The sequence below is a fragment of the Meles meles genome, chromosome 7, assembly GCF_922984935.1.
Source record: "Meles meles chromosome 7, mMelMel3.1 paternal haplotype, whole genome shotgun sequence".
Taxonomy (NCBI): domain Eukaryota; kingdom Metazoa; phylum Chordata; class Mammalia; order Carnivora; family Mustelidae; genus Meles; species Meles meles.
The window spans coordinates 117,262,836-117,290,541 of record NC_060072.1 but is presented as its reverse complement, the minus strand read 5'-3'; the positions used below and the strand labels follow the sequence as shown (position 1 = coordinate 117,290,541).

General features: G+C 42.6%; 1 protein-coding gene across 18 annotated transcripts in view; it reads right to left on the bottom strand.

Moving 5' to 3' along the window:
* Positions 1-798: 798 nt before the first annotated feature.
* The window catches only part of PARD3 (par-3 family cell polarity regulator), a 666,688-nt gene continuing 639,780 nt past the window's right edge, over positions 799-27,706 (bottom strand). For all 18 annotated transcript variants that reach the window (XM_046011672.1, XM_046011682.1, XM_046011678.1 and 15 more), the window contains 3 exons: positions 21,462-21,582; positions 9,224-9,351; positions 799-2,858 (listed from right to left, as the gene is read on the bottom strand). In XM_046011672.1, the coding sequence (XP_045867628.1) occupies positions 2,462-2,858; positions 9,224-9,351; positions 21,462-21,582 (646 nt within the window). In that variant the 3' untranslated portion in view covers positions 799-2,461. The remainder of the gene's footprint in view (positions 2,859-9,223; positions 9,352-21,461; positions 21,583-27,706) is intronic.

Sequence of the window (27,706 nt, the reverse complement as noted above, 5' to 3'; positions counted from 1 at the left end):
CCACACCTTGCACGCGTACAAGAACCCAAGACGTGTTATTTTCTTGGCTTGCTATACACTTCTCGTTACTAATCCTGAGGTGACAGAATTGGACTTAGTGACAGGCTGAAGGCTACCATGACAACCAGCTGATGCTGGTTGTGGAGCTGGCACTCCACACGGAGGGCATTTGCAACAGGTCTGTGCAAAACGCTTGCCCTCTGGGCGGGGGCCACATGGGTCTTTATGCACGAGACACACCTAGGGACATGGTGCGCTTTACGCCTTCAGAGCACCGTATGCATGTTAATGAATCTAAAAGAAAGAGCGAAGCCTTATTTTGTAATTTGGGAAAGAAGAACTGGTTGGTATTGGAAGTGGAAAAGAATCTGGACCTTTCTCCGGGCTCACAGTATGCAAGCTGGGATTCCCTCAAAACGCTTGGCTCGTTGAAGCGATCCAGAGGGAGCAAAGGACAGTAACAGGAATATGATGTGGCTTTCTGCATAATTTTTCTCTTATATAGCTCTAGAGTACTGGCTCCTTCGATTCTGAACTCCCCAGGCTTCTTTCGGCAGCCTGGGTCTTTCAGTAAACTCACTAAGGCAGTCCCTCTTTCTTTCCTGCCCCCTCTCTCCTCAGGTGTTCGAGTAAGCAGTCAGTCACCCACCTCCACATCTGCACACAGACAGACAGAAGGAAATTTTCAACTTTTTCTAAATATGAAAAAAAAAATCACATCTGCTAATATACTTTAAAAAAAATCCACTCAGCTAGGAGTTTCCACAGGAACACTACAGACGCCACAAAGAACAGGAAGAAATATGCCTTTTATTAGAAGTCTCATATGTACAGGGAAAGCTGTTTCTCACAGCTCCGGGAAGGCTGTGAGAAAGAGCCGCTGTCATCCAAGGTCACCGTGCTGACATCGGTAACACCACTGAGTATGGCCACACATTAGGAACACGAAGAACCATTACATAGAAATGCAAAAAAGACAATAGGTACGTGTGGACATTTCACATATTTTCTAAAAACAAGTGGACACAAAAATACAATGTGCCAATAAAAAAAATAGGCATATCAGTACATGTCTCTTTTTTGTTGTTTTGTTTTGTTTTCTTTTTTGTTAATACATGGTACGCCGAGCTTTCACCTCAAGCCTTTTCACCTCGGGATTTGCAGGCACTTTAGCAACCCAGCCATGGTTTACAGTACACGACGCTCAGACTGACAGATGAAAATGGGAGCAACCAGGGTCCTCACTGGTCCCCTCCCACACCTTACAATATTGACACGAGAGCCCAGGCTTTTGTTACCACTGTTTGGGGACACCAGAAGGTTTGCCGTGTGATAGAACAGCTTTTCCCTTATTTGTCTTCATTGTCCCGGGGCAGAATTATTTAGGAGCCCGGATGGCATCACCAGGCAGAAATACAACGCACTAGACAAATGTCATTTCCAACTGACTTTCAACACTGTAGAGAGCAGATGAGTTTTGAGAATCCCAAAATGACTGTCTGATTTATCTTTGTCCCACTCTATGCCCTTCCTGCCAACCTGTCAAATGAAAACTAATTAAAATAATTACTGGGATGTTGTGGGCCAGACGCTCATCCTGGGAGAATTCTTTTCTTAGCTCCCACCTCCCACATCACGATACACACGGGGCGGGTGGGCTGGCTCCATCGTTCCCCGACCGGGAGTCAGTCCCTCTCCCACGTCCCCCACACAGAGCTGCGCTGACTCAACACACGTGTCAGGAACATGACCGAACAAGTGTATTTATAAACACGGACGAGAATGATCGCTTTATTGGTAATGTCGACTTCTAAGGCAGTTGCAAAAGTACCCCCCCATGATAACCAGACAGTGTTGGATATGGCTTAGCTTCTTTCATGGGATGAAGGAACGTTCCGGTGGCAAGGAGCTGAGAGAGAACAGGGAAAACCAGGCTGATTACAAAGTACTGTAAATGACTGTGCTGTGAAGTACCATAAGGCCCCAATTTCTGGTGTCTGTCACCCACGCGGATCCGCCAGACACTGGGACGTCGCCTCACATCAAAGAAAACTGAAAGGGGAAAAAGAAGGATCCATGTCACTCTCACTTCAAGGTAATTTGTCACCGTAAGTTGTCGGGGGCCGAAATGCAGAGCCACGGACAGCTCACCATGGGGGGTGGGGGCGGGGGGGGGGGGCGGGGCACAGTCCTGGAACTCCAGAGAGAGGCAGAGCACACAGATGCCTTGAACCGATGCTTGTCGGGTGGCGGGAAATCCTTCCATGAAACAGACACTGGAGACATGGTGGCAAAGACATTAAGGCCTTCTATTTCTTTGCCCACACTGCTTAAAGGCACTGATACCAACAACAGAAATATTCCATAGTACCATCAAGGTTTTAAAAAAACTCCCAAAATACAAGTCTTCATAAGAAAATGTCCTTTATTGCCTGACACGGAGCCTCCGCTCTTCTCCTGCTCAGGAATAGAAGGGTTTCCCTTTCTCAGGAGTCTGGAGTCTGTTCAGCCTAGCGACCTGAGAAGGGGAGGGGGGCACATCCTGCCGGAAGGGCCCCTTGGGAGGGGTGTAACTGGGGTCCTGGACTTTCTTGTATGAGTCATAGTTGTTGAGCCCCTCTGGGGGAGGCGGCTGCTTCTTCATCTGCTGCTCTTTCCGCCTCTGCTCCTGGCGAAGGAGCTCCTGCGTCTCCAGCATCACCCTGGCGTTGAAGCCGTGCCCGCCCAGGTAGCCGTTCCTGGAGCCTTGGTAGCTGGAGTACCTGGGGTTCTCCTTGGCACTCTGGAAGCCTTCCCCGGGGGAGTAGTTCTGCTCCCAGGAATCCTGGGACACGGAGCTGGCATTTTTCCTGCTTTGCCTAGAAAGCAAATCCCAAAGGTTAGTATAGGAGGGTTGGGAGAAGGGGAGAGAGAGAAAGGAAGCAAGGAGGGAGAGGGCGGGGCAGGGGGACCAAGAGGGGTGGAGAGGCAGGGAAAGTGGAACATGCATTTGAATCTCTTGACCGGAGGCGCTGAGCTGCAATCATGCATCAGCCAGAGTGATGGGGGGCAGGAGGCTCCCCGGAGGATTAAAACACGACTGTCAACAAACAGTGGCCAGACGGGAGAGAGAGCTAAGAGACTCCATCGCATCCAGCAAAAGGAGAGAGCTAAGAGACTCCACTGCATCCAGCAAAAGGGTCCTCTGACTGCGTCTGGGTAGGCACTGTCTGTTCTGCTTGGGGTAACCGTATGTCCTGCCATTTAGACACACTGGCAAGACGCTGTACAGGAGTACTAGAGATCTGGTAGCTTCAGCCCCGGCCATAATTGCTCATTTCAGAACATTACAATTCAACCCTAAACAAACAAAACAAGTGTTTTACACGCTGCCACCATAATGCCCAAGTCTCGAGCTAATATGAAGTGCCCGTAATGGATTATGGTATGAGTTCAGTTATGAAAGATTTAAGTCTAGACTCCTATATGATGAAAAATGCAACAGGCGGTCCCTTAAAGCCCCGGCTTTCAAGATGTATATGTCAGCAACTGACACTCTTCGGAAAACATGCTCATCGAGCTGGTAAAACCTGGAAGGCTGGAGAGTAAAGCACTATTTTCCCATACACCATACCCTCACTGAGGGCTGGGACTGTCTCCCTTGCTCATTTTCTGTCATCCCAGGATAGGGAAATAAATCAGAGTCATATAGAAATTTTGAAGTCTTATCACTTCTGCAATAAAGTTGCACATCATTTTCAGGAAACATTATTGTTCTGAAACATCTTTAATTTACTATCAAGTCTCTAGATGCTTTTATGAATTTACAATAAGATTGGCTATGATAAAGTAAAACAATTTGGTGCCAGAAAGGAAGACATGTCCTAATTTTTCGCCTTAAAAATGGAAGAGAGGAAGAGAGAATTGAGTAATAAAACAAAATATATTGCTCCATTTATCAATAAGAAAATCATCTGGTGACAGTATGTAGTGCTCAGCCTTTCACATCAACACACACAACATGACGGAATGTTCAGGAAGACTCGTGTGAAGGGAAAATGAGGCCTAGGCAGCTACAGGGCTCCCTGGAGCATGGAGAAATTTGCATTTCTGAACATTCAGAAGTGCTACCAATATGGTTCGGGATGAAATCTGCCCATTTTCCACATGGCCTAAAATGCAGCTGGGGATATTTTCAATAAGGAAAATGAACTAATGTCCAGCATCATCTCTGCATCTGACTAAGATTAATTGAACGGTCCCCAGTATCTCTATCTGGCTCTCTTTTAATGGGAATAGGACCATTTGTACCATCAGCCCAGGCAAGAATCCTTAGATTTGATGGAATAGTTTATTTGCCTAAAGCACTGATTATCTTCACTTAAAAAGTCATAAATTAATCTGCCCAGGGACGTGAATGATGGAAAGTGCCAGCTTGAAACCAGGGATTTGACATTAATCATGAAACTTTAATTAAAACAACGAACTTGTTACTGATGTTCCAGCAACAAAAGTGGAATTCCTTCATGGGTTAGTTATCAATTTCAAGATAACCAGAAATAGGCTGCAGAAACGTCAGCTCTTTTCCATTCTTAGCCTACTGGGATCCACTAACTGTCTCCAGCCCCCAACCCCAGACTCTATAAAGCCCGAGGCTTCGCTCTATGGCGTTCATGCACCAGAAGTTGAATTCTGAATCATTTCAGGAAGACAGAGTCTTTCTTATTTAAATACACTGAGAAGTCACCAAAGGTCTGTTAGGGATAGAAATTATGATGATGTGAGAGAAAGAATTTCTAGTAGCTAAAATATTCTTCAAATGAGGCAGGCCAGAGGGAAGAAAGCAGATCTGCCTGAGATATGAAGTAAGACATGTGGGGAAAGTACATATGCATGGGTACACACGCATGCACACGTGCCCATGAGCCCACACATGGGCACACACACACACACACACATGTGCCCGCGCAGGCACGCACCCATGCACGCACTCTTGGTAAGGAAACCACTGGTACCAATAAGCCCTCGATTAAGGAGAGGATGAGAAATGAGCAGCTCATAAAGAAACTCCAGAATAGAGCAGACAATGAGAGCTTTCTACACTAGGCTCAGGATCAAGTGGACAGAGATTCCAATCCTGTCTGCCATTCACAAGGTGTGTGATCCTAGGAGGGTTACACTGTTTGGGCCCAAATTGTCTCATCTGTGAAATAGGGTAGATACCTAATCTCATAGGATATGGGGAGAAATCAAGGAAAGAGGACGTGTCAAATGCTCAGAAAAGCATGGCACACAGTAAATGGTTAACTAATGGGCGTTGGAAGTATAGTTTGAAGGCCAAGTCACTTTGCCCTCAAAGATGAGCCTCTGGGTTTTGGGGGGCATCTTTATAACCAACAGAAAAAAAAAATAAGCAAAAATATTAGCCAACTGTCCTTTGTCAGGAGGACTGGACTAAGACCAAGAAGCAGGAGAGGCACCAAATAACTGAGGTGGTTTTACTAAGTGAAGGCAACCCTACTTCCTCAGAGACTGGAAAGGAGTTTTTGACTATCCCATGATTTCTTACTCAAAAGCCACAAATTAACAATAGCAGGAACAAAATATCAATCTCCTTTCACTGAATTCCTTCATAACCAACACAAAGGTTTGTTTGGTCCTGGAAAGAGCTCACTCGAGTCTTCTGAATCCACTTAAAGCAAATGCCCGGGTTTGGCAATAACTATCACTCAATGATTACAACCATTTCCAAGATGGCCTAAAGACCACCATCTTGTAGAGGGCTTACACCAAACACCCAATGCTTCAGGAAAGCCATTTAGTCACTGAGGGGACACTGAGGTGAGGAGGACATAGAAGGATGAAGAAAGGTATAAACACCAAGGCTGACACATTGACAAGCAGCTTAGATACACAATAAATGGGACTGGTGGGGAACCATGTCTGGGTGCGGAAGACAGAGGGAAAGTGAGGTGTGTGCAGCCTGGAAGTCAGCCACCAAGAGATGTGAAGCCACAGGAGAAGGAAGATGAAGAGGAAATGGACGGACAGCAGGAAAAGAAAATATATATATATATATTTAATAAAGGATCTTAAGTAAGTCTTTCTGTCTGTGACTATAAGGGAACATACTTCTACTCAGTTTTAGAGTTGCCTTTTGAACAGTAAGAAACTAATCTAGAAATGTTGAAAAGATTAAAAAAAAAGAAAGTAAGAAAGAAAAAAAGATAACTAATTTAGGAATTCAAAGATTTAAAAAGAAATCCTAGTCTGGTTGAGAATTGTGTGTTCACTCAGGTCTCTCCTTCCAAATGAGTGTTATTACCTGAGTTTCTTATTGACATTTCAAAATGTAACTCAAATTCTGTCTGGAGGTTTGTTAATTATACTTAGAATTTACAAACCACTCCCCTTATAGCCAGCCCTCCAATTCAAACCACCTTGTCCAATGCTACTGATACAAAGAATGACCATTTGTTTTATTTTATGCTCCACTTTGCAAGAGAATTTCTGCTGTATGTGAAGTCTTTTTGGTATCAAATGCCACACCAACTTGTTTAGACAAAACTCTAATTGTCAACATCCGAAAGGCAGAGGTCAAGTGTCTTTGAAGAATCTCACATGTCAGAAATGTGGGCTTGACTCAAGCCCATGGAGGCTGCTGCAATCGCCCTCTGAGCTCCTCTTTGGTCTCTCTACCTTCCTTTAGATCTCTGCACACAGCCTTTGTCAAGTGGTGCCGCTCTACAGGGAACCAAGCTGGGGGCAAGGTTCTGGAATCTTCCTCACAATCACCACTCCCATTGAGACACTGTTCTCTGATGGAAGAGAACAACAGGCTATACAAGGCCTACCAGCCCTCTTGCCTGAAACTACAACTCATTCTTTTTGGAATTTCTGCTTTTCTCATACTAATACAGAACACAATATCTGGTCCTAAGGGGGCTTCGGTGAACCCAGAGGGATTTTCTGTCACCACTGGCAGCGGTACCTGCAGAAGGAGCCCTCTCGATGAATCAGATCCTTCTTCTGGGTTCTTCAGAAGGGAGAGGGATGGCAAGCAAAGGTAGCTCGGAGAAGGAGGAGGTGGGGACAAGAGCAGAGGCTCAGTCCAGAATACTGGGCGGCCTGGGAGCACGATCAGGAGGAAGTCAGCAGAAACACCCCATCTGTCCTTGTCCTCTTGCCCAGCACCGGGACCTGATAGGCTCTTCTTCCACTGTGTGTCCTTCCAGGCCCTCGGCCACCATCTCTCCCACTTCCCTTCCTTAGCCCCATGCATTTCCCAACTCACTCCACCTCTTACATAAGCTTTCTGATATTTCTCCTCCATCTGTTACACTCTTGAACACCACAAACATTTATGAAGCCAAACAATGTGCCAATAAAATCGATCACAGCCCCTGCACAGGCAATGCTGTTCCCATGGGCCACGACATGCTCCTGACCACCAGGTAGGTCAACAACGCACATAATTGCACTCATCCTTCCGATGGAAAGCAACCCACACGGGCGGGGTGGAGGGCTTTGACACAGAACCCCCTTTATGTAGAATCCTTCAAGTGTTCCCCATTTGATGCACTGAGCTGATTCATACAGTGGCCTTCTTCCAAATGCTAAGGGCAGTAGAGCACAGAGAGAAACTTTACACCTACTCCCATTAATTTTCCAGACTTGGGAACCAAAACCTTTGGTAGCAATGAGCCTTATGAAATTAGGGTTTAGGGCATGGGCAGGTTTGGGTTCTGAATGTTGGCAGAATCAGCTTGGGGTAGGTTACCTAATTTCACTGAGCTGCTTCCTTGTAGGACAACATGATCTCCAAGGTCCTGTCCAGACCTAAACTTACTCTTACCTAGAGAGGGCTAAATAAATATTTTCGTATTTAAAAGAAAAAGCCAGTCTCCTATTTAAAAGAGAAAGTAATTTAGTTTTCTAAGGAGATACAGCTTTATAGATTAAAAAAGAACAACCAAATGAACAATACTACAATACTAGTAATACTATGATCACGATGACTACAATAAAGTATTCAGCCTGGTACAGAATTTCATTCATATCTTCATTCCCTTGTCTGATCTGCAACAATGTAGCCAAGTCCCTCGTGGTTATTATAGTGATATTTAACACTTAAAGGGACTCATCATTCTTAAAAATTTGAAGGAAATCAAGACTACTTTTGCATCAGTCGGTCAAGTTTACACACATAAGCACTTGCCGTCCCGGCCCCCAGGTCTCTGCTTGCATTCCAGGAGGTCCACCTGATACAAACATGGCCAACATAGTTTCTTTCCCACCCAAAATGTTTTTGTCACCTGCTTTTGAAACAGAACAAATGCCTGTAGGAATTGTGATTATTGGAGCGCCTCGTGAGAAGTCTGGGAAGATGAGCGTTTTTAAATGCTTTTATTCTTTTCTTTTTTTTTTAAGATTTTATTTATTTATTTGACAGACAGAGATCTCAGGTAGGCAGAGAGGCAGGCAGAGAGAGAGGAAGGGAAGCAGGCTTCCTACTGAGCAGAGAGCCTGACGCAGGGCTTGATCCCAGGACCCTGAGATCATGACCTGAGATGAAGGCAGAGGCTTTAACCTACTGAGCCACCCAGGCACCCCAAATGCTTTTATTCTTTACTGTGCATGGAGGAAATACCTAGATGGAAAAAGGTCTATCATTTCAAAGTATTAGGGCTCAGTCACCCAAGAGACCCTGCCAGCTTGTCAGCTAACGAGGTGGGCATCCCTGGGACTCTCCAGATCAGCACTTAGCAAAAGCAAGGATGGCAGGAGAGTAAGAGTAAGATCCCCCCGAGCACAGACCACAGAGCCCTGATACCACACGGTACCAGATACACTAGTTGGCCTACCCAGCCAGGCAAAGGAAGAGTTAGCTTTCCATTTTTCAGAGGAAGAGACCGTTTGGTCCACGGCCCCCTGGGAAGTAGCAGAGCCAATACCAGATCCGAGGTGTGACCCCTCAGCCCAGTCCTCCTACGTCAGCTCATCTTGCTCTCAGTCGGGGAGTCTGGGGTGAGAACAGCAGCATCCCCTGCTCGGGGAGATGGCCACGCAGGCTGAGCCATGCTCCCCTCCCCCTGCCTCTCACCCCCACCCTCTATCCCACGACCACCCTGAGGCTGCTTCCCGCAGGGCTAGGGCAAGAGAGTGGGAGAAGCCAGTGTGATGTGTCGCAGGGGGGGGTTTGCTACAGCCCGGGTGGCTGTGAGCTGGGGGCGAGGGCTCGTACCGGGGCAGGGAGCTGTACTGGCGCTGCGCTTGCTGGAACCCTTCGCGCTCCTCCTGCCGCTGGCGCTGCATCTGCACTTCCACCGACACTGAGTGCCTGCCGCTCTGCGCCGCCGCTCTGGAGTTGGGCTGCGGGATGGAAACACACGTCAGTTAGCAAGTAGTTCCGGAAGGGTGGATGTCACCGGACAGCTTGACCCTGCTCCAATGCATAAGGATTGCCTCGGAAACACATTATACATTCTGTGAATTTTTAAAAAGTCGACGGCTGTGTTTTCTATTTGCTCTGCCGAGCGCACAGTACTCAAGCATCTTAAATTGTGGTTATGGCTTAAATTGTGATTATGGCTGGAGGATGGTCTGAAATTGAGAGGTCAGCTTTTCTAGTCTTCCTCACGAGGTTTGGTAAAGACCAACATTAGATACCACTTTGTATCCCTTGCCTCTCTGGCAAACATAGGGGATCGAGGCTGCCCAGAAGACCAAAGGAAGCCAATGCCAAAAATAAATAAGTCCATAAACATCTGCTACAATAATTCACAAAAGTGGGGGAAGTCCGTGAACGTTGGCTGAGCTGGTGAATTGTTTCAGCAGCTACATATTTTAGCCTAGCAGTAGATGACAATATAGCGGATTCCCTTTTTATTAAAGGACGACAGTTACATTTTGAATCAAGATTGGCTGAAACTAGTCACGCTTGCCATAAGTCTCCTCCAACCCACAGATGGCTGCCACATGGGAACGGAAACACTCATCAAAAGAACAAACCCAAAAGCTAACAGCTACTTGAATGGGTTATGAGATAATACATGTTGCCTTCTTATCAGGAAATGGCATGTTTTTTTACCTGGGTTAATTAAATCCTATGGAGAAACTTTCACTCCTTCTGGCTAAACACACTGGTCAGCAGGTCATCCACTGACTGCTGCGTCTCAGCAAAACCAGATATCGGCTGTGTAGACTGTTCCTTGCAGACCAAGTCCCCGTGGATGCTTCAACTTCTCACTGACAGTTTTCAGCTTACCTTCCCTTCTAGATCTGCCCTTTTAAATGAAAGTAGCTCTGCTCAAAATAGACAGCGGTGCCTCTAACTTTACAAAACACCCACTGATGGTTTATCTTAGCCTCGGTGACACTAAGTAACCCATCTGGGCACTGTGGACCTCTGTTCCCCTTTGTGTTATGCAACATTGCGCAACAGGCATATTCTGCGTGAAGAATGTCTCTTGAAAACAAGCTATCAATTTTCTTTGGGAGTTGAAAACCAATGGCAGACTTTGACTCGACACTAATTTCCTAAAATAACAGAGTCTTCGCATTCGCTCAGAGAGTCGTAAGATAACATGTGGGCTTGCTACTTAAGGAGTGGCTCCTGTGGTTGGCTTTTGTGTGAACAGAATGCAAGCATCTTCTATTGTTCTCTTTCTGCCTGGCCAGCATTATCTTATTTGTTGGTAAGCAATAATAAGGCAATATATGGGACAAAAATTTCAAAGCATATGGGCATAGTCAGTGAGCATATTAAAAATATCTCGATACAAAAATAATGTGTGAAGAGATTAGGCTTTACAATACCCCAGTCTCTACTAGTGGATGTTTATAACCACACTCACCGGAACAAATGTGTGTTCTGAGACCTGCTCCACAACACCGTTCAAATAACACATCAGCGGTGCCTTCAGCAAGGAAAACACTTTGCTGAGTGAGTTCTGCTTATGCAAACAAAGCATCAACCAATTGTTCATCAACTCCATTAAGGAAGACAGACATTTTCTTCCATTACACTCGATGAGGCTGGCCAAAAAGAGAACTAAGTGATTCTATTGTTCATGGTGAGGCATGGGAAGCTTGAGAGAAGCCACTGGACGGAGGGAAAGCAAAGCAAGAAAATACTACACAATTGCCTTTACACCCTCAAAAAAGAACCACGTTTCCCTTTCCTTTTCATTCAGTATAAGCCATATACATGTGTCAAGCAGTCTTGAAAGATCTGGCATTCTCCAGTAGGATTTCGTCACCAGCTTTTCAAGCTCATGCTGTTCTGTGACACACTGCTTGTGGAGATGTGAAAAGAAAATGCAAGGTCTTGTAGAAATTTCAGGTGTATTTTCAAGTTGTTTCTCCCAGAGGCCTGAAAATTTGATTCTGACAGGAAAAAAAAAAGGGGGGGGGGCAGCAGAAGAAGAAGTTGAAGGGCTTTTGTTTCCTTCAGTGTGTGGTTTCTGATACCATTCTCCTCAAACCTTATCAGTGGCGAGCATCTAGTTGGATCTTGATGCACTCCAATAATAAAATTGTCATCACACGGGATCGGAAAACTTAACATGAGTGAATGAATTTGGTACTGGCAAACTGACATGTGTCATCCTAGTCTGCCCACTAGGATGAAATACACATCTTAACCTTACCATGAATATTTTATTCCATTTCTCTTTTTCAAAGTGTGCAAACGGCTAAGTTCTTCAAAAGAATCACCCTTATCTTTAGGATGAAACGTTACTGAGCTGCAGATTTCCAGGAGGCTTATATACATGAGCAGCCCAGAGCAACACCTAGGTAAGTTCATCCTGGCAAGTTTCATACTTGGCCCAAATCAAAAATAACCTGACCCATGATTTCAATGACGATCGCATAAAAATGTAAATTGTGGGAATAGTATTAATAATGGACAAGCCTGACTTTTAAATACTGGGGTTTCCATCTCTTTGGCAGAAATAGAGTAATGTATCTGGAGTCCAGAAATCACAAAAATAAAGAAATGAAGAAAGGTAATTTGTAACCCCAGAGAGAAGTGCAAGTTTTCAAATAAAACAGTATCAACAAGCACCACAACAAAGTAACATGTATACAGGGAAACACACGGGTAAATTACAGTTGTAATAATTCTGGAGATTCACCAGCCAATGAGGTAATAGCTCTGTTTTTAAGAGTGCAAATTACAAATAACCTGGCCTTGTTCATGATGAAATTTGTGACAAGCAATGACCTTTCAAGCAAGAAAATAGCCGAGGTTGCCACAGCCATAGTAATGTAGAGATTGTAAATAGAAATAAATATGTGGTGATATATTACACAGTACACTTGAGGGCCATGATATGTGGATCTCTTCATGGCTCCTGTTTAAAACCACAGTGAAAACTATGTTACTTTTGTAAGTGGGTTGCAAAGTGCTGGTCTTTATCGTGTTTATAGAGAGATATTATTTATACTGTACAAACAACTATATAATTTTTGGAAAAGCTATACAACTTTCCTATCATTTACTGGTGTAAACAAAATATTAAAAATATCATCTACACAGTGTTTTCATCACATTAAGTCATTAACTAAGCATTTTCCTCAGTTAAACAAAATCCTTCTTCTTTTGCCGAAGTGAAAATAAACAATACAGAAAATAAAAACACAAAACCAAAACGGTTAACAGTTCATGGGCTAAAGAAAGAAGAAAAATAAATTACGCACCATACAATGTTTCAGTGCCAGTTAGAACTAGGCAATGTTGTCAAACTTTTAGAGCTTAATATACAAGTACATGTGTTACATAGGAAAGAAAATTCATTAGTGTTTTATTACCATTTCGTGAAAGTAATTTTTAGATACTCTAACTTTTCTTCATGTAAAGCAGCACATAAGCCTGTGTGTGTGCGCACCTGTATCTGTTCACATATACACACATGTATGTGCTATTCTTATAAACGATGGGGGTGGGGAGAGGGGGCTGAGAGGGGCAACAAGGAGAGGGACAGAGAGAATCTTAAGCAGGCTCCACACCTAGCATGGAACCTCAATCTCATGACCCTGAGATCATGACCTGAGCAGGTATCAAGAGTCAGAGGCTCAACTGACTGAGCCACCCAGGAGCCCATCTAAATGATACTTTTAAGTGACTTTCCTATTTAAATTATCAATGATCAAAATTCCCAAATTTTCCCATACATTCAAAGGGCACATATTGAAAGCAAAAATGAGCTACAAGAAGTTTGTCTGCTTTGGAGGAAAAGCTGTGGTGAAGATGACGGCCAGGATCACTGAAAGAACACACGCCCACCTGAGATCCGGAGTCCCCATTTCAGCAATTCAAATGTGCTGCAACCCTGATATACATCCCGCGTGCTGATAAAAATGGTAATTTACACATTTGGTAGCAGGCAGGAAGAACGGCTACGCCAGAATCACGTAAAGAGTGTAAAACGTTTATTCTTTTTAAAAAGGGGCAACTGCTAATCTTGGTAATTATTTTCTGAAGCGGACCCACTAAAAACTTCTAATCAAGACAAAGTTAACTTTTGTCTATTGATCCCGCCTTCGCAGCCTTCCACCTCTACCCCACCACCCAAGGTACTTCTATAACTATCGATCGAGCTCTTGCGGGTTGTGAATGTTGAAAAGCTTAATTGCTACTAATGATGTGACTAATGCTTGAAAAATCTGCAGAGCATACCAGTTTCCCTCATAAAGTTTTTATAAATACATGTTTGATTTTTTATACACCGTTTGCCTCTATCTCCTCTTTCCCAACCAGTGTCTCTGGATCTACTCCGCCCCCCCCCCACCGCTGCCCCGCCCTCAAACAGCAGGTATGTTGGTTGAAAATACAGAGTAGGTCTACAGAACAGGTGAGCTCTTTACTGTCACGTGCTAATGGCAACCCAAAGCAGTGTCACTCATTTCCACTCCCTGACACCTCTGTGGGTGGCATGGCCCACTGGTCATGGAGACTTTGGCTGGGGGGACAGGTCCTGGGGCTACAAGAAAGGGGTCTGCTTTGCAGCAGCATGGAGGCTTTGGCTATGAGTAAAGGCCCCCCCCCCCCCCTTTCCGGCAGGAATGGCTTTCTCCAGGTCGGCTTCTAAGGGAGGTGATTTCCACCCAATGTGAACGGCAAGACCATCAACCGAGAAGGTATTTGTTGTGTCAAGGCATGGAGCCCCATTATAAGGAAATCAGAGCATATACCCTTGAAGTCTTAAGAAAGATGAAAACCAAAACAAAAGCATCATTTGCTCTGATTCCCCAGGTACAGGGAAGGCAATCTGGGGGCGTGGGGTGGCTGTGTACTACCGACTGGCCTGCTAATTAAAGCAGACAAAACCCTAAAAAGGGAAGAGGAGCCATTAAAAGTGCAAGACAGAAAAATGGAGAAAAGGACAGATTTTTTTTTTTTTTTAATATTTGTTTAAAGACAGCTAGGAAGAAAGCTTGGGGGAGAAGAGGGTATTCACATCGCAGAGGATCAATTTTCCATCTGAAGGACTAAACTACTTTCAGTCACTACCAACCTGGGATGGAAAGGATTTAGCAATATAGCTATTAAAGGCTCCATTATCCCATCTATCAACCGCCTCAGCCAGCAAGTCTCCTTGTGGGCAACACTCAGGTATCTGCAAAGTTTTAACAGCATACTGTACTTCTGTCTGCAGCCTGCAATTTAATTCTTTTAAAAGCAACACTAAGTCCTGTCCATATCTGAGCTCTGCGATAATAACCCTAACCTCAGCTATTGTTCCATTATCTTAAGAAAGATTTAAAACAACTTGCTGCTTTATTTATGTTGTACCTGACACAACACCGGGGAAGAAGTTGCTTTTTCTCTTCTCCTTCCTCTTTTCTTACCCAACTTGGGATAGAATTCACTTTAATTATGGAGCTAAGGAAATTTTCTGGGCCTCTGCTCATCTAAAGACCTTTTGTGCCACAAATCAGCTCCCTTAGGCCCAGACATTATTTTGAACAAAAGCCCAGGAACAGGTGCATTCCACACTACTGGAGTTTAGGGAGAACATTTTGAAAATGGATGAATGGAAAAGGGCTGCTTGGATGAATTTTCTGCAGCATGGCTCTCTGTATGTAAAGTAATTGGCTTGGATCTTTTTCTATGTGATACATCTGGTTGCACTTTGCGTGTGGCATTTAAAACAAGCGTGGCAATTTCAACTACTGTGGACTAAGACGGACACATAGTTTGAAGATGAGTTTGTGGCTCCTTATAACGAAAATGATTGCAAACCGTTCTAATGGGTGAGATCACAGTCTCATCCTTCCCAAACACCGTGACTTTCAAGGTCAGAGTACACACAGGAAAAGAAAAGAAAAAGACTCTAAGACACTCAAAGCTCATTTTATAAAACAGAATAAAACCCATACACCCAGCTACATTTTGAACAACTGAGCAGCTCTTATTAAGGCAACAATGAGAATTGGTAGGAAAATTAATACACTAGGTAGAATTACAGTCACTTGAAGCCCATTTATATGATCAGCAGAAAGGAGAATACACAGCAAGACCCCAATTGTTTGAAAATTAAAAAAAAAAAGAAAGAAAGAAAGAAAAGGTCAACTTCTGACCCACAATTTAGGAAATTATTCCATTCTTGTAGTAATCAGCTTGTCATCCAAATAATTCCGCACTCACTCATTACAGGAAATGATAATACAAGCCAAGTGTCAGTCTAAAGTTGTGATGGCATTTTGTTATACAGTAATTTGGCCTATGACCTTCAGTAGGTGAGTTTCTGGATGTGTAAGATCTTCTCAAACATTTTTCCTGACAGGATTGTATCAAGCAGATAAATAGAAATCTATGCCAACATATTCCCCACTACCATTAAGAAAAAAAAAATCCTTATAAATGAATCAAAATTGGTATTAAATCATCTCCACATCTTCCAATGAAAAACATCTACAGCTAAGCAGTACAAAATGCTCATTTAGCCTCAAACAAACTTGGACATTTGCATGGGGATACAATGTCAGCAGCCAGAAGTCCAATCAATCTGAGTTCCCAAATACATGTTTCTCTCTTTCTCAAAGTTATATGTTTAAAATATATTTCAACTTCAGTGAGGTGTTCTTTCTTTCAAGTACATGCAGGCACATGTACTTGAAATTGAAATGATACAAGAAGATGAGCACGGCCCCCAAAGTGAACACCGAGGTCTTCTTTCCAGCCTTTCTCACCAGCCACACTGATTTGGCCGTGGTTCCTCTGTGCTTAATACTCTGTGCACACCTATATCACAAACTGTACAAAATACTCTTTTCTTTTGGATCGGCTCGACTGCAGAGTTCTAAGGGTAGTCTTTCCTTCCTGTCTTTGTCCTCCCACACCAAACACACTGACTAGGACACAGTAATAAGCACAGTAATAAGACTGATCAACTAAATAATTAAATATTTAATTCTGGCTTGAAATCCACACTCCCAAGTAAAGTAAAGAGGTATTCTGCTGCTCCTCACAGTGTGGTATGGGGACTGAGAAACCCAGGCAGGCTCTTGCTGGTTAGGACTCTGTGTTTGAGGACCATTTACATATAGGATTGGCCTTCTCCCTCGGGTGGCCACTGTACTCTTTCCTCTTTTCAGCCTTTCTGTGCAAATATACATAGCTAAGGATGTTTACAACACCTCAAAAGAGAAAGGGTAAAAACCATCTGATCACGTCAACAGATGCAGAAAAAGCATCTGACAAAGTACAACATCCATTCACAATAAAAACCCTCAAAAAAGTAGGCCCAGGGGCTATGGACATTGGGGAGGGTATGTGCTATGGTGAGTGCTGTGAAGTGTGTAAACCTGTCGATTCACAGACCTGTACCCCTGGGGATAAAAATACATTACATGTTTATAAAAAAATTTTTAAATTTACATTAATTAATTAATTAATTAATTTTTAAAAAGTAGGCCCAGAGGGAATATACCTCAACATCATAAAGGCCGTCTATGAAAACCCCACAGAGAACATCATACTCAATGGAGAAAAACTGAGAGCTTCCCCTAAGGTCAGGCACAAGACGGGATGTTCACTCTTCTCACCACTTTTGTTCAGCATAGTGCTGGGAGTCCCAAAGCAATCAGACAACAGAAAGAAATAAAAGGCATCCCAATTAATAAGGAAGTAAAACTTCCGCTATTTCCAGGTGACATGACACTACATATAGAAAACCCAAAAGACTCCACCAAAAAACCCTGAGAACTGAAAAATGAATTCAGTAAAAGAGACAGGATATAAAACCAATGTACAGAAATCTGCTGTATTTCTATACACTAATAATAAAGCAGCAGAAAGAGAAAAGAAGAGAAAAATCCCATTTACAATCACACCAAAAATAATAAAATACTCAGGAATAAGCTTAATTAACCAAAGAGGTGAAAGGTCTGTACTCCAAAACTATAAAATGTTGATGAAAGAAATTAAAGAGGACACAAAGAAGTGTAAAGACATTCCATGCTCATGGATTGGAAGAACAGTTATTGTTAAAATGTCTAAACTACCCAAAGCAATTTACACATTTAGTGCAATCCCTATCAAAATACCAATAGCATTTTTTCACAGAACTAGAACACACAATCCTAAAATCTGTATGGGACCACAAAAGACCCCAAATAGCCAGAGCAACCCTGAAAAAGAAAGCAAAACTGAAGGCATCAAAATTCCACACATTGGCTCCTATTACAAAGCTGAAGAGATCAAGAGAGCATGGTACTAGCACAAAAAAGAGACACACAGATAATGGAACAGAAGAGAAAACTCGGAAATGAATTCACTATTATGTGGTCAGTTAATCTTCATTGAAGCAGGAAAGAGCACCCAGTGGGGAAAAGACTATCTCTTCAACAAATGGTGTTGGTTAAACCTGACAGCCACATGCAAAAGAATGAAACTGGACCATTTTCTTTCACCGTACACAAAAATAAACTCAAAATGGATTAAAGACCTAGATGTGAGACCTGAAACCGTAAAAATCCTAAAAGAGAGCACAGGCAGTAACTTCTCTGACACGGGCTGTAGCAACATATTTCTAGATATGTCTCCTGAGGCAAGTGAAATAAAAGCAAAATAAAGTATTGGGACTATAAAAACTATTTTATCAAAATAAAAAGCTTTTGCCCAGGAAAGGAAACAATCAACAAAACTAAGAGGCAGCTTACCAAATGGGTGAAGATATTTGCAAATGACATATCTGAAAAGGGTTAGTATCCAAAATATATAAAGAACTGATACAACTCAATACCCAAAACCAAGTAAACCAATTAAAAAATGGCCAGAAGACCTGAACAGACATTTGTCCAAAGAAGACATCCAAAAGGCCAACAAACACATGAAAAGATGCTCAACATCACCTATCATCAGGGAAAGGCAAATCAAAATTACAATGAGATACCACCTCACACCTATCAGAATGACTAAAATCAACAGTATGAAAAGCAAGTGTTGCTGAGGATGCCTCATGCACTGTTGTTGGGAATGCAAACTGATGCAGCCACTGTGGAAAATAGTATGGAGTTTCCTCAAAAAGTTAAAAATAGAACTACCTTATGCTCCAGTAATTGTATTACTGGATATTTATCCAAAGAATGCAAAAACACTAATTCAAAGGGATACATGCAGCCCTATGTTTATTGCAGCATTATTTACAACAGCCAAGTTACGGAAGCAGCCCAAGTGTCTGCTGATACATGAATGGATAAAGGAGATGTGGAATACACACAATGGAATATTACTCAGCCATCAAAAGGAATGAAATCTTGCCATTTGCAATGACATGAATGGAGCTAGAGAGTATAATGTTAAGCAAAATAAATCAGAGAAAGGTAAATACCATATGATTTCGCTCGTATGTGGAATTTAAGAAACAAAACAAATGAGCAAAGGAAAAGAGAGAGAGAGAAAAACCAAGAAACAGACTCTTAACTACAGAGAACAAACTGATGGTTATCAGAGGGGAGGTGAGTGGGGGGGGGAATGGGCGAATAGGTGATAGGGATTAAGGAGTGCACCTGTTGTGATGAGCACCTGGTGTTATATGAAAGTGTTGAATCACTATATTGTACACCTGAAACTACCATAACACTGTGTGAACTATACTGGAATTAAAATTAAAAACTTAATTAAAAAAAAAAAAGAAAGAAAGAACCCTGCTTTAGGAAACCTGGTAGGAAGAGACTGAGTCAATTATGCCAAACAATATAAATAGATTAACATAATTCGCTCATGCTGCTACCTGAGAATGACTCCATTTACCTGATCAACTGAAAAAATAAGTGTTTTAGAAAAGCAATGCCATTAATAGTAATATTGTTACAGTAATTAATTCTGCAATATTGTTGCAGAAACACAATTAGAGATTTTCCTAGATATAAATACAAGCTGAACTTGTTTTATAACCCCCCAAAGTTAGGCTGGGCTTGATTTCACAATCAGGTCTTACTCTTGGATGTTGGTCTCATTTTGCCGATTGCCTGCCCCAAGGTTCCACCTTCCTCACTCGAACTGAGGTAGCACCACTTACCCCACTTTCCCTTCCTCTTTCTCAAAATTATCTTCCACAGACTCCAGTCTGACCCCTAAACCCCACAATCAAAAGGTTTATAGGTTTCCGGCCTTGAGTAGAGTCTATTGAGGGTGTTGGATTTTAGGACCAAAGAGGACCTCAGAGATGACTGGAGGTCTAGAACAGTGCTTCTCCAAGTTGAAGAGGCTCCAGAAGGACCCCTCCAGGCCTTGTTAGAATATAGATTCCTGGGCCACACCCAGAGAGGTTGAGATCCAGAAGGTCTGAGGCAGGGCCAGAGAATGTGCAATTATAACAAGCTTCCAAGTGACAGTTTGAAGTGCTGGTCTGTGGACCACACTCAGAGAAGCTCTCCTTATATCTGCTTTGCCTTACGTACTCAGCTTCCTCTTAAATTTTCATTTTATAACAACGGGCTTAATAACTGGCACTCAACCATCTACTCTAACTCTCTTGGTTTACAGTATCAGAAAAGAGGCCCGAGGAGCCAGATCACCTGGCCAGCAGGCCTGTGCTCTGTCCTGATACCATCTTTCTTCAAACTCCTAATCTAGCTTTGAAGCCTCCGACTACATTTCTACCTTTATCTCTGCTTCCCTACAAAATAACCAACCTCTCAATTCTGGGTCAGCTGGGTACATACCCTTTCCCAGATAAAACAGGATATATTTTTTTTTCCCACTTTAAGCCCTTTCTAACACTACTATTCTTCCTAGTCCTACTTCCCCAAATATCTAGTGTAATTATGATTCCAGCACATTGAACTGAACATGAGTTTTTGGACCTTAATCTCTCATCTACTTTAGTAACTCACATGGATGGGATACCTTTGACCTCAAATCATCCAGAACTGTTCTACCTCCAAGATCCTGGACTCTTAAAAAATACATCGTCTTCCCACAGCCCCCTACACTTTCCAATCCGTAGACCACTGACCTTTCTTGCATCCTCCCAGGCAACTGGGATAATGCTTCCTTGAGCTGTACTAACCCAGCCTGGGCAATGCTCCACCAGCATCTTCCCCAGGCCTCCAGAGTGCCTTCCCTGGTTTTCTGTCATGTCTGTCTTGCCAATCCCCACCACTGAATTAATCAAAACATTGTTCTATTCCCAGTCCCCTAAGCCCTGTTGGCTATGGGCATAGTACAATGTTGACTGGACTTACTAACACTCTCAGCTCGAACTTCCTACCTCAAGCAGCTTGTACATTCACCTCTAACAGATTCTCTCTCAAGTTTCCAAAGAGATTCCTCAAAATTCCCATCATCTTGAACCCTCCACCCCCCCCCCCCCCAAATATCCCCCAGTGCCTTCCATTCCCAGCAATCCCATCTTCTCCAAGGCAAAACACAAGAACAGAGCACAAGTCTGGGGCTGGACTTAGGGGGATTAGCACACCACTCTGTAGAATTTGGACTCTCTCTTCTGTGCCTTGAGACGCCATTCAAAATTTTGCTTTAGAAAAATCACTGTGATGGCTGTGAGCAGGACACACTAGAACAGGGATAAGGGCAGCTAAACCAGAGGGATTCCACAACACAAAGGGGATGAGGGAGAATAAAGATACTTTGTATATAGTAGATACACAATAGACATGTGTTGAACTAATTTATTCTGGCTCTGATTCTGAGAAAAACGTATATAGAAAAATATTTACTAAAGTTAAAAAAAAAAGTGCATAGTTGAGAGCAAGAATCCCTTGGCTATGTCTTGTCATAAGGCAAATGCAACTGATTATGCAACGGACAGATGGTGCAACAAGATATAAAATGAAATTAGCAATGATGAAACCCAGATGGAAATGAGGAAAAGGTCAATATGTTAAAGGTTAAAGGAATTTGGCTCCATCTTGTCTTGTTTCATAAAGGACGAAGGTCAGAGCTCAGTGGCTCTTTACTGCAGGCAAGTTGTCAGACTGTTCTCTATGCTGCCGAACCGCACACTCACCCAGGGTTGCTCAAAGCTATAGGTACGTCGCCGATCTTCTACATCTTCATCCTGCTTCGCTTGCTGAAATTCTTGCCGTAGACGCTGTATCCGATCATGGTTGCTAGGCGTTGATCTGTTGCTAAAAGAGAGAAGGGGCAGCAATGAACACCCTTCAGAGATACAATCTGTGATGCGCAGTTGCTAGGGGAAGGAAGTGGCAGCTGGCTGTGGCATGACACCGTTTAAGAGGCAGTGAGTTTATTAAACAGTATCTGGGCACTTAAAATGCTTTCATTTTGTTCTTACGATGAAGACTTATTGAAGACTTATTTCAGATATTCAAGAGGGCAAGCAGTATTTTTAGATATTCCTGTTTCATGCAGCACTTTAAAAGCTTCATTTCCTTTCTGTAATCTGGCAAGGTGTTGGCAGCAACATTTGTTTGGAAAGGACATTGCATTAAAAGACAGAAATACCAGGGTCCCATCCTGGCTCCCCCGCCTTCTTAGACTAAGGCACTTAATACCTCTGAGGGGTGGGGTTTTATATACATATGAATTGGACATGATAATCATTTCTGCTCTAAATATCCTAGTTGCAACAACCAAGTAACAACCAAGTAACAACACAGCCTCATGAACATGCAGTATTATTTTCATAATGCCATTATATAAAATTTCTGTTCAGGACTTATCTATATACAAAAGGCAGGTCTCACAGCATAAAGGACAAGCATTTAAAAAATAACTTTGGGTGGCAGTTTGATTTCACCAGTTAGCTGATAATAATGTTGCCAAAACTGACTTTCATGACTTGTCTGCAGTCTCCCCATCAACAGGGAGGGGAGGCTGGAATCCAGATTCTTCTGGAGCCCAGTCCATCCCTGATTTTGCTGTGCCATGTTATGTCCCTTAGTAAAATGCGTATCAGACTCCAAAGCCCCTGCTTTATAAAATCATACAGATTTTAAAAACAGTCTTTGGCAAGAGTTGCAGAGATGGCCAAGTTAAAACAATCTTAAATCTCATGGCACTTTTGGTTTATGCTATCCCCTGAGGACGAAGTCATGTCCTATCAGGAGAGCTATTCAAGCACATTAGGTACATGCTGTCTCCCCAGTGACACATCGGACTCCTTGAGGGTGAGAATCAAGCCTTGTATTTATCAACTAGACCCTCCAAGCTGCTCATAGAAAGGAGAGCTATAAGCTCCTGGAAGACGGGGGTCTCTTCACTGAAAACATGTTACCCTGGTTACTCAGTGTGATTCTGAGTTCCTCTAGCTGCACACCCGCCCTGCGTCATGTGATTTGTCAAAGGTAGCTTGGAAAGAAGAAATCTGCCATAGTGGAGTACATAAAATTCTCTAATATATATCTTCATATGATTCCACGTGTCTTGAAAAATTCTAAAGGTTTAAGAATCTCAGATTGAAAATAATCGCATATAGGATAATATGAACATCTTCCAAGAATATGGGATAGTCTTTCATCATTTAATCTACTGGGTAGATACCTATCATCTTTTTGTTGCTATTAATTTTATTAGAGCTTCTGGAACATTCTGTCAATACTCTCGGTTTGATTATTTTTCCAGTCAATAAAACCCTGTCTTCCCTTTTTTCTTCTGACAAATATTTTGAACAGATCACCCTGAGAACATTAAAGGCTAATGGGTCTGTACAATGTGCTACTTGACAAGGCTTCAGCCCACGTCTGGCTACTGCTTAAAACTTCCCCTCCATACTCTTGAGCTGAGCAGGTTGTTATTCCCACTGGTTTTCAAGAAACATATAAAGCATCTTATATTTTTGAACACATACACTTTCAATAATGGCTTCCCAACATAGTACCCAATCCCTGGAACTCCTGCTCTCCGTGTGAAGCTGTGATAATGTAGACACAAAGATAGTTCCTGAGATAGGAAGTGAGCATTCGTTAATCTCACTGCTGTTTCTCCAACTGTGATTTTTTTGTTCCTGGAATACTTTTCATAGCTTTTAATACGAGGATCGTAGGAGGCTTGACTGACAAAATATTTTACAGGTCTGACTAGAAATATTTCCCTGTTATTGTCATGTAGCATAGACAGTTTTAACCCTATAATTATTAGGTTCATGAAGTCCAAACCACTGCTGAAAAGTGATCTCCTACTATTTGTGGTTAATTGAAAGTGCGAATCTCCCAACACAGGAAGTTGACCCAGTGTCTTTAATTTTAAATTCTGGTGACCTCAATGTTTTTCATAGTAAAAGCCAAGTTCTGGAAGTCACTTCTGCCCTTATTTCAAATCTCAGCAGCTGGTGAGACACTGCTTCACTCTCTTTTCCTTTGCTTCCTTTCCTCCTTTGCTCTAGAGAACAGCAACCCATTTGCCTAAGACTATCAAAAAGCCACATTAAGGATTGAAATTGAAAAACAGGCCGCAGTGGTTTTCATGATTGATGATGACTTCCAAAGACTGGAAGACCATCAAGCATCCTTGGGGACAACAGTTGGCAGTCTGAAGGTGAAATCCTGGCTTCAAGAATGAATCCCTTGCAACTGCTCACTCTGCTTCTCAGGCCAGTCTATAACGGGCCAATAATTCACATTTGGACTTCTAAAGTTCTTGGTTGGCTTTTCTGCCAAGAAAGCCAAAGGAAATTTTAAATATTCATTAGCATTAGTGGATAATGCCTACACATCCCAATCAACTTATATTTAGGTTCATTGACAATTTAGGTTGCTCATTATTTTATATGTGGGGGAATAACAAAGATACCACAGGAGTTATCAGATGGGTGACAGAGACAATACAACTCTTAATGACAAGCTAGTAAATCATAGCTTCTACAGAAACGAGGGATGCAGAGGACAATTACAGAGATGGTTTTTTCTTTTCCTTTTTAAAAAAGATTTTATTTATTTATTTGCCAGAGAGAGAGAGAGAGAGAGAGCACACAAGCAGGGGAGCAGCAGGCAGAAGGAGAAGCAGACTCCCCACTGGTTAGGGAGCCGGAGATGGGACTCGATCCCGGAACTCTGGAATCATGACCTAAGCTGAAGGCAGACTCTTAACCGACTGAGCCACCCAGGCATCCCAAAGATAGTTTTTCACAAGAATCCCCACAGACATAAGACAATTTAAGTCTAACACCAACACAGCCTTCCCTTATACATTTTAGTCCAATTGGAACTTTCTTTTATACTTTCATGTGTGTGTATATACAAATTTTCAACTGACAGTGGTTGGTTTTGGTTCCTTAATTATCTGGAAGTCTTTCTGACAGCACTAAAACAAGGATACATTGGCTCACCCAATATGGAGATTCCTAGTCTGACATGAACAGTGTAACCCTGAATTATATGGAACTCAAATCTTTCCCATTCATAACTACATGGTGTTTGTAACCTCTCCTATCAGAGGAAGATCACACAGAGTGCTAGGCTTCATAGCCTTCGGAATGGACCACTGCGACGTGCTTTGCAAAAGTAGCCAACTGTAGCAACAATCCTATGTGTCCGTGAGCTCTGGAGTCTGTCCTGTGCCTGAGCCCTGCAGGCACGCTATCCAGCCTTAGGTCCAGTGAGTGAGAAAAGAAACATTAACAGGCGTTCTCTTGCATCCATGAGAATCATCCAGGACACTTGCTTAAAGTGCTGATTGACAAAGACTCACCTAGAGAGATTCTGAGTCAGTCAGTGGTGGGCGGGTCCTAGGAATCTGTCTGTATTCGAAAGCACTGCAGGTGCCATATGGACACCACTTAGAAAATAATTCAGCCTGTAAACGTCATAGTCGGGACAAATTCCCAGGCCCGTGGGGCAATTAACTAAGAACGGAAGGAAAGCCAATGGCCTTGGGAGCACCCACGTGGGTTCTGTGACAAATGGGAGTAATATGCTTGGTCTGGAAAGGGGGTCCCTTAGTTGGTTTCAGTAGATTGTTGTCCTGAAGGGATGTGAGCCTAGCGTTGCCTTCTATTTTCTTTTTCTTTACAGAGAAGCCAGAACTATAGTTTTCTCCCCTATTCCCTGAATTTTAAATATTGGCTTACTTTTTCTTTTTTTTTGAGCTAAGGTGAGACAAAACAAAAAACCGAACCAAATAGGTCTGTGGGCAGCTAGCTTGCAACCTCTACTTTGTATTCTGCGGATGCTGCCTGTTTCATACGTTGCTTTTCTAGGCTATTTACTTCCACTGCACCAAGATAAGGCCAGTGATCCCCCAGTAACAGGCCCAAGAAACAAAAAAAAATTTTTTTTTAAAAGACAACTAGGCATTTCCATCTAGTCTTGCCTCTCCAAAGCTGTCTGCTCCTTCTGATCTAACGCTGGGTCTACTGCCCTGCAGGCTAGAGGTCTGACCTATCTTTTCAGACCAACATATGCTGAGAGAGAGGGGTTTGTGATGTGACTGATTAATTCTTTATGGACTAAAAATACCTTAACATTTGCATTTTTAATTATGCAAAAGAAATCTGGAAAGCTGGAACAGAGGGCATCCTTTAAGATCCAGAATTCAATGGAAGGGATAACGACCATTCATTTTTTTTTTTTTGAGCAAGAAGTACCACCTTGGAATACACTAGTTTTCCCACAGAAGGAAGGAAACCATGATATGGGATGGGGAAGACAGAAGAGAAAGAACGAACTGTGGCAGGCTTTCCACGGTGCCCAGAATGGAGAAGTGATTATCATCTCTAGCACAAGACAAGAGAGGAAGGTATATTCACTCAAATCTTTCTATCTGTAATATCCTCTCTTTTCCATCCATCTTCTGATTCTACCAGAAAACATTGTTTTAGTGTTTATAGCTTACATGTGCATGTGTTTCTCTTTCTTAAGATCATGACTTCATCACAATCATTAAATATATATAAATATATATAAATTTATATATATTATAAAAATATATGTATATATTACAAAATATATTTACATATATTTATATTCTGCAAGTCATGTTCCTGTGGCAGGGTAAACTGTTACATAAATACTTGTAACGGACAGCCTTTAGAGTGGCAGTGGCCCCATGATCCCCCTTCCACATATTCACACCTTTGCACAACTCCCCGCCACTGAGTAAGGGCAGGGCCTATGACTTGCTTCTATCAATGAACTGGAATAAAAGTCAAGGAATGGATATGATTATACTTGTGTGAGTATATAAGTATGCAGTGTCCATCTTGCAAGTCTGTATCTCTCTCTTCTGGCTTTGGAGAAGAAAGCAGCCCTGAATCCTACAGCTGCAGAGAACAGAATGCTGTCAACAACTCCGGGAGCAGGGAATCAAATGTTTCTTTCCCTAGTGGAGCCTCCCAGTGAGACCCCAGCCTGGCTGACTCTTTGACCCTGAGCAGAGGATTCAGCTGAGCTGTTGGACCCCAGATCCACAGAAACTGATAGAAGAAGCTGTTAAAACTGTGCTAATTTGTTATACAGCAATAGAACTAATACCCTTTGATGTTGGCCTTGGCCATGTGTCTTGATTTTACCCACAGGATGTTCATGGATGTGATGCAAATAGGGGTTTGAAATGTGATTGCACAGTGGGTTTGTTTTCTTATGCTCCATTGCAACAAAAGATAATAGACACTCTAAACCTCTTTCCTTTAAACACACACACCTACATATAGACGCAAACACTCGTCACAACCACCACCACATCACCTTAGTGCTGGCAGAGTGGTGGGGGTGGGGGTAGGCTGGCCATACATAGGTATTAAATGGAATAAAGTTGCCTAGAAGCACAAAGACCTAAGCCCTGCCCATGGCTGCAAACAAATATTGCCTGTTGGAAAAGCTTGCTGGTTCGAAGAGCAGAATCAAGAGAGGCATCATATTTTATGAATGAGTTTTACCACTATCATTTATATGGTTAGTCACTCCAAAGTTCTAGTCTCTGAGAAAAATTGCACAAAGTAAATACTATTGCAGAAGATGTCCCTGAAAGATGGTTACTGCCAGATCTTAACACAAGAAACCAATCAAATGAGCTTTCCTCTGAACACCAGTATATCACCAAGAACACTCCATGGAAATCTACCCAATTGTTTAGGGTGACTCCTTCAGTCAATTTCCTCATCACTTCACCCAACATACCCACTCTGGCTCTGCGAGCTCTGAAAATCAGTCCTCATGAGACCAAATCCGCCATGTGGGTGTTTTCTCAAAGTGTGGTGAAGACAGAACTGCCAGCCAGGTCACTCAGTAAAACCGAACTCATGGGTGCAGTCCTAGTTTCTCTTCCTGGCAGAGATGGGTGACCCGCCAGGATCTG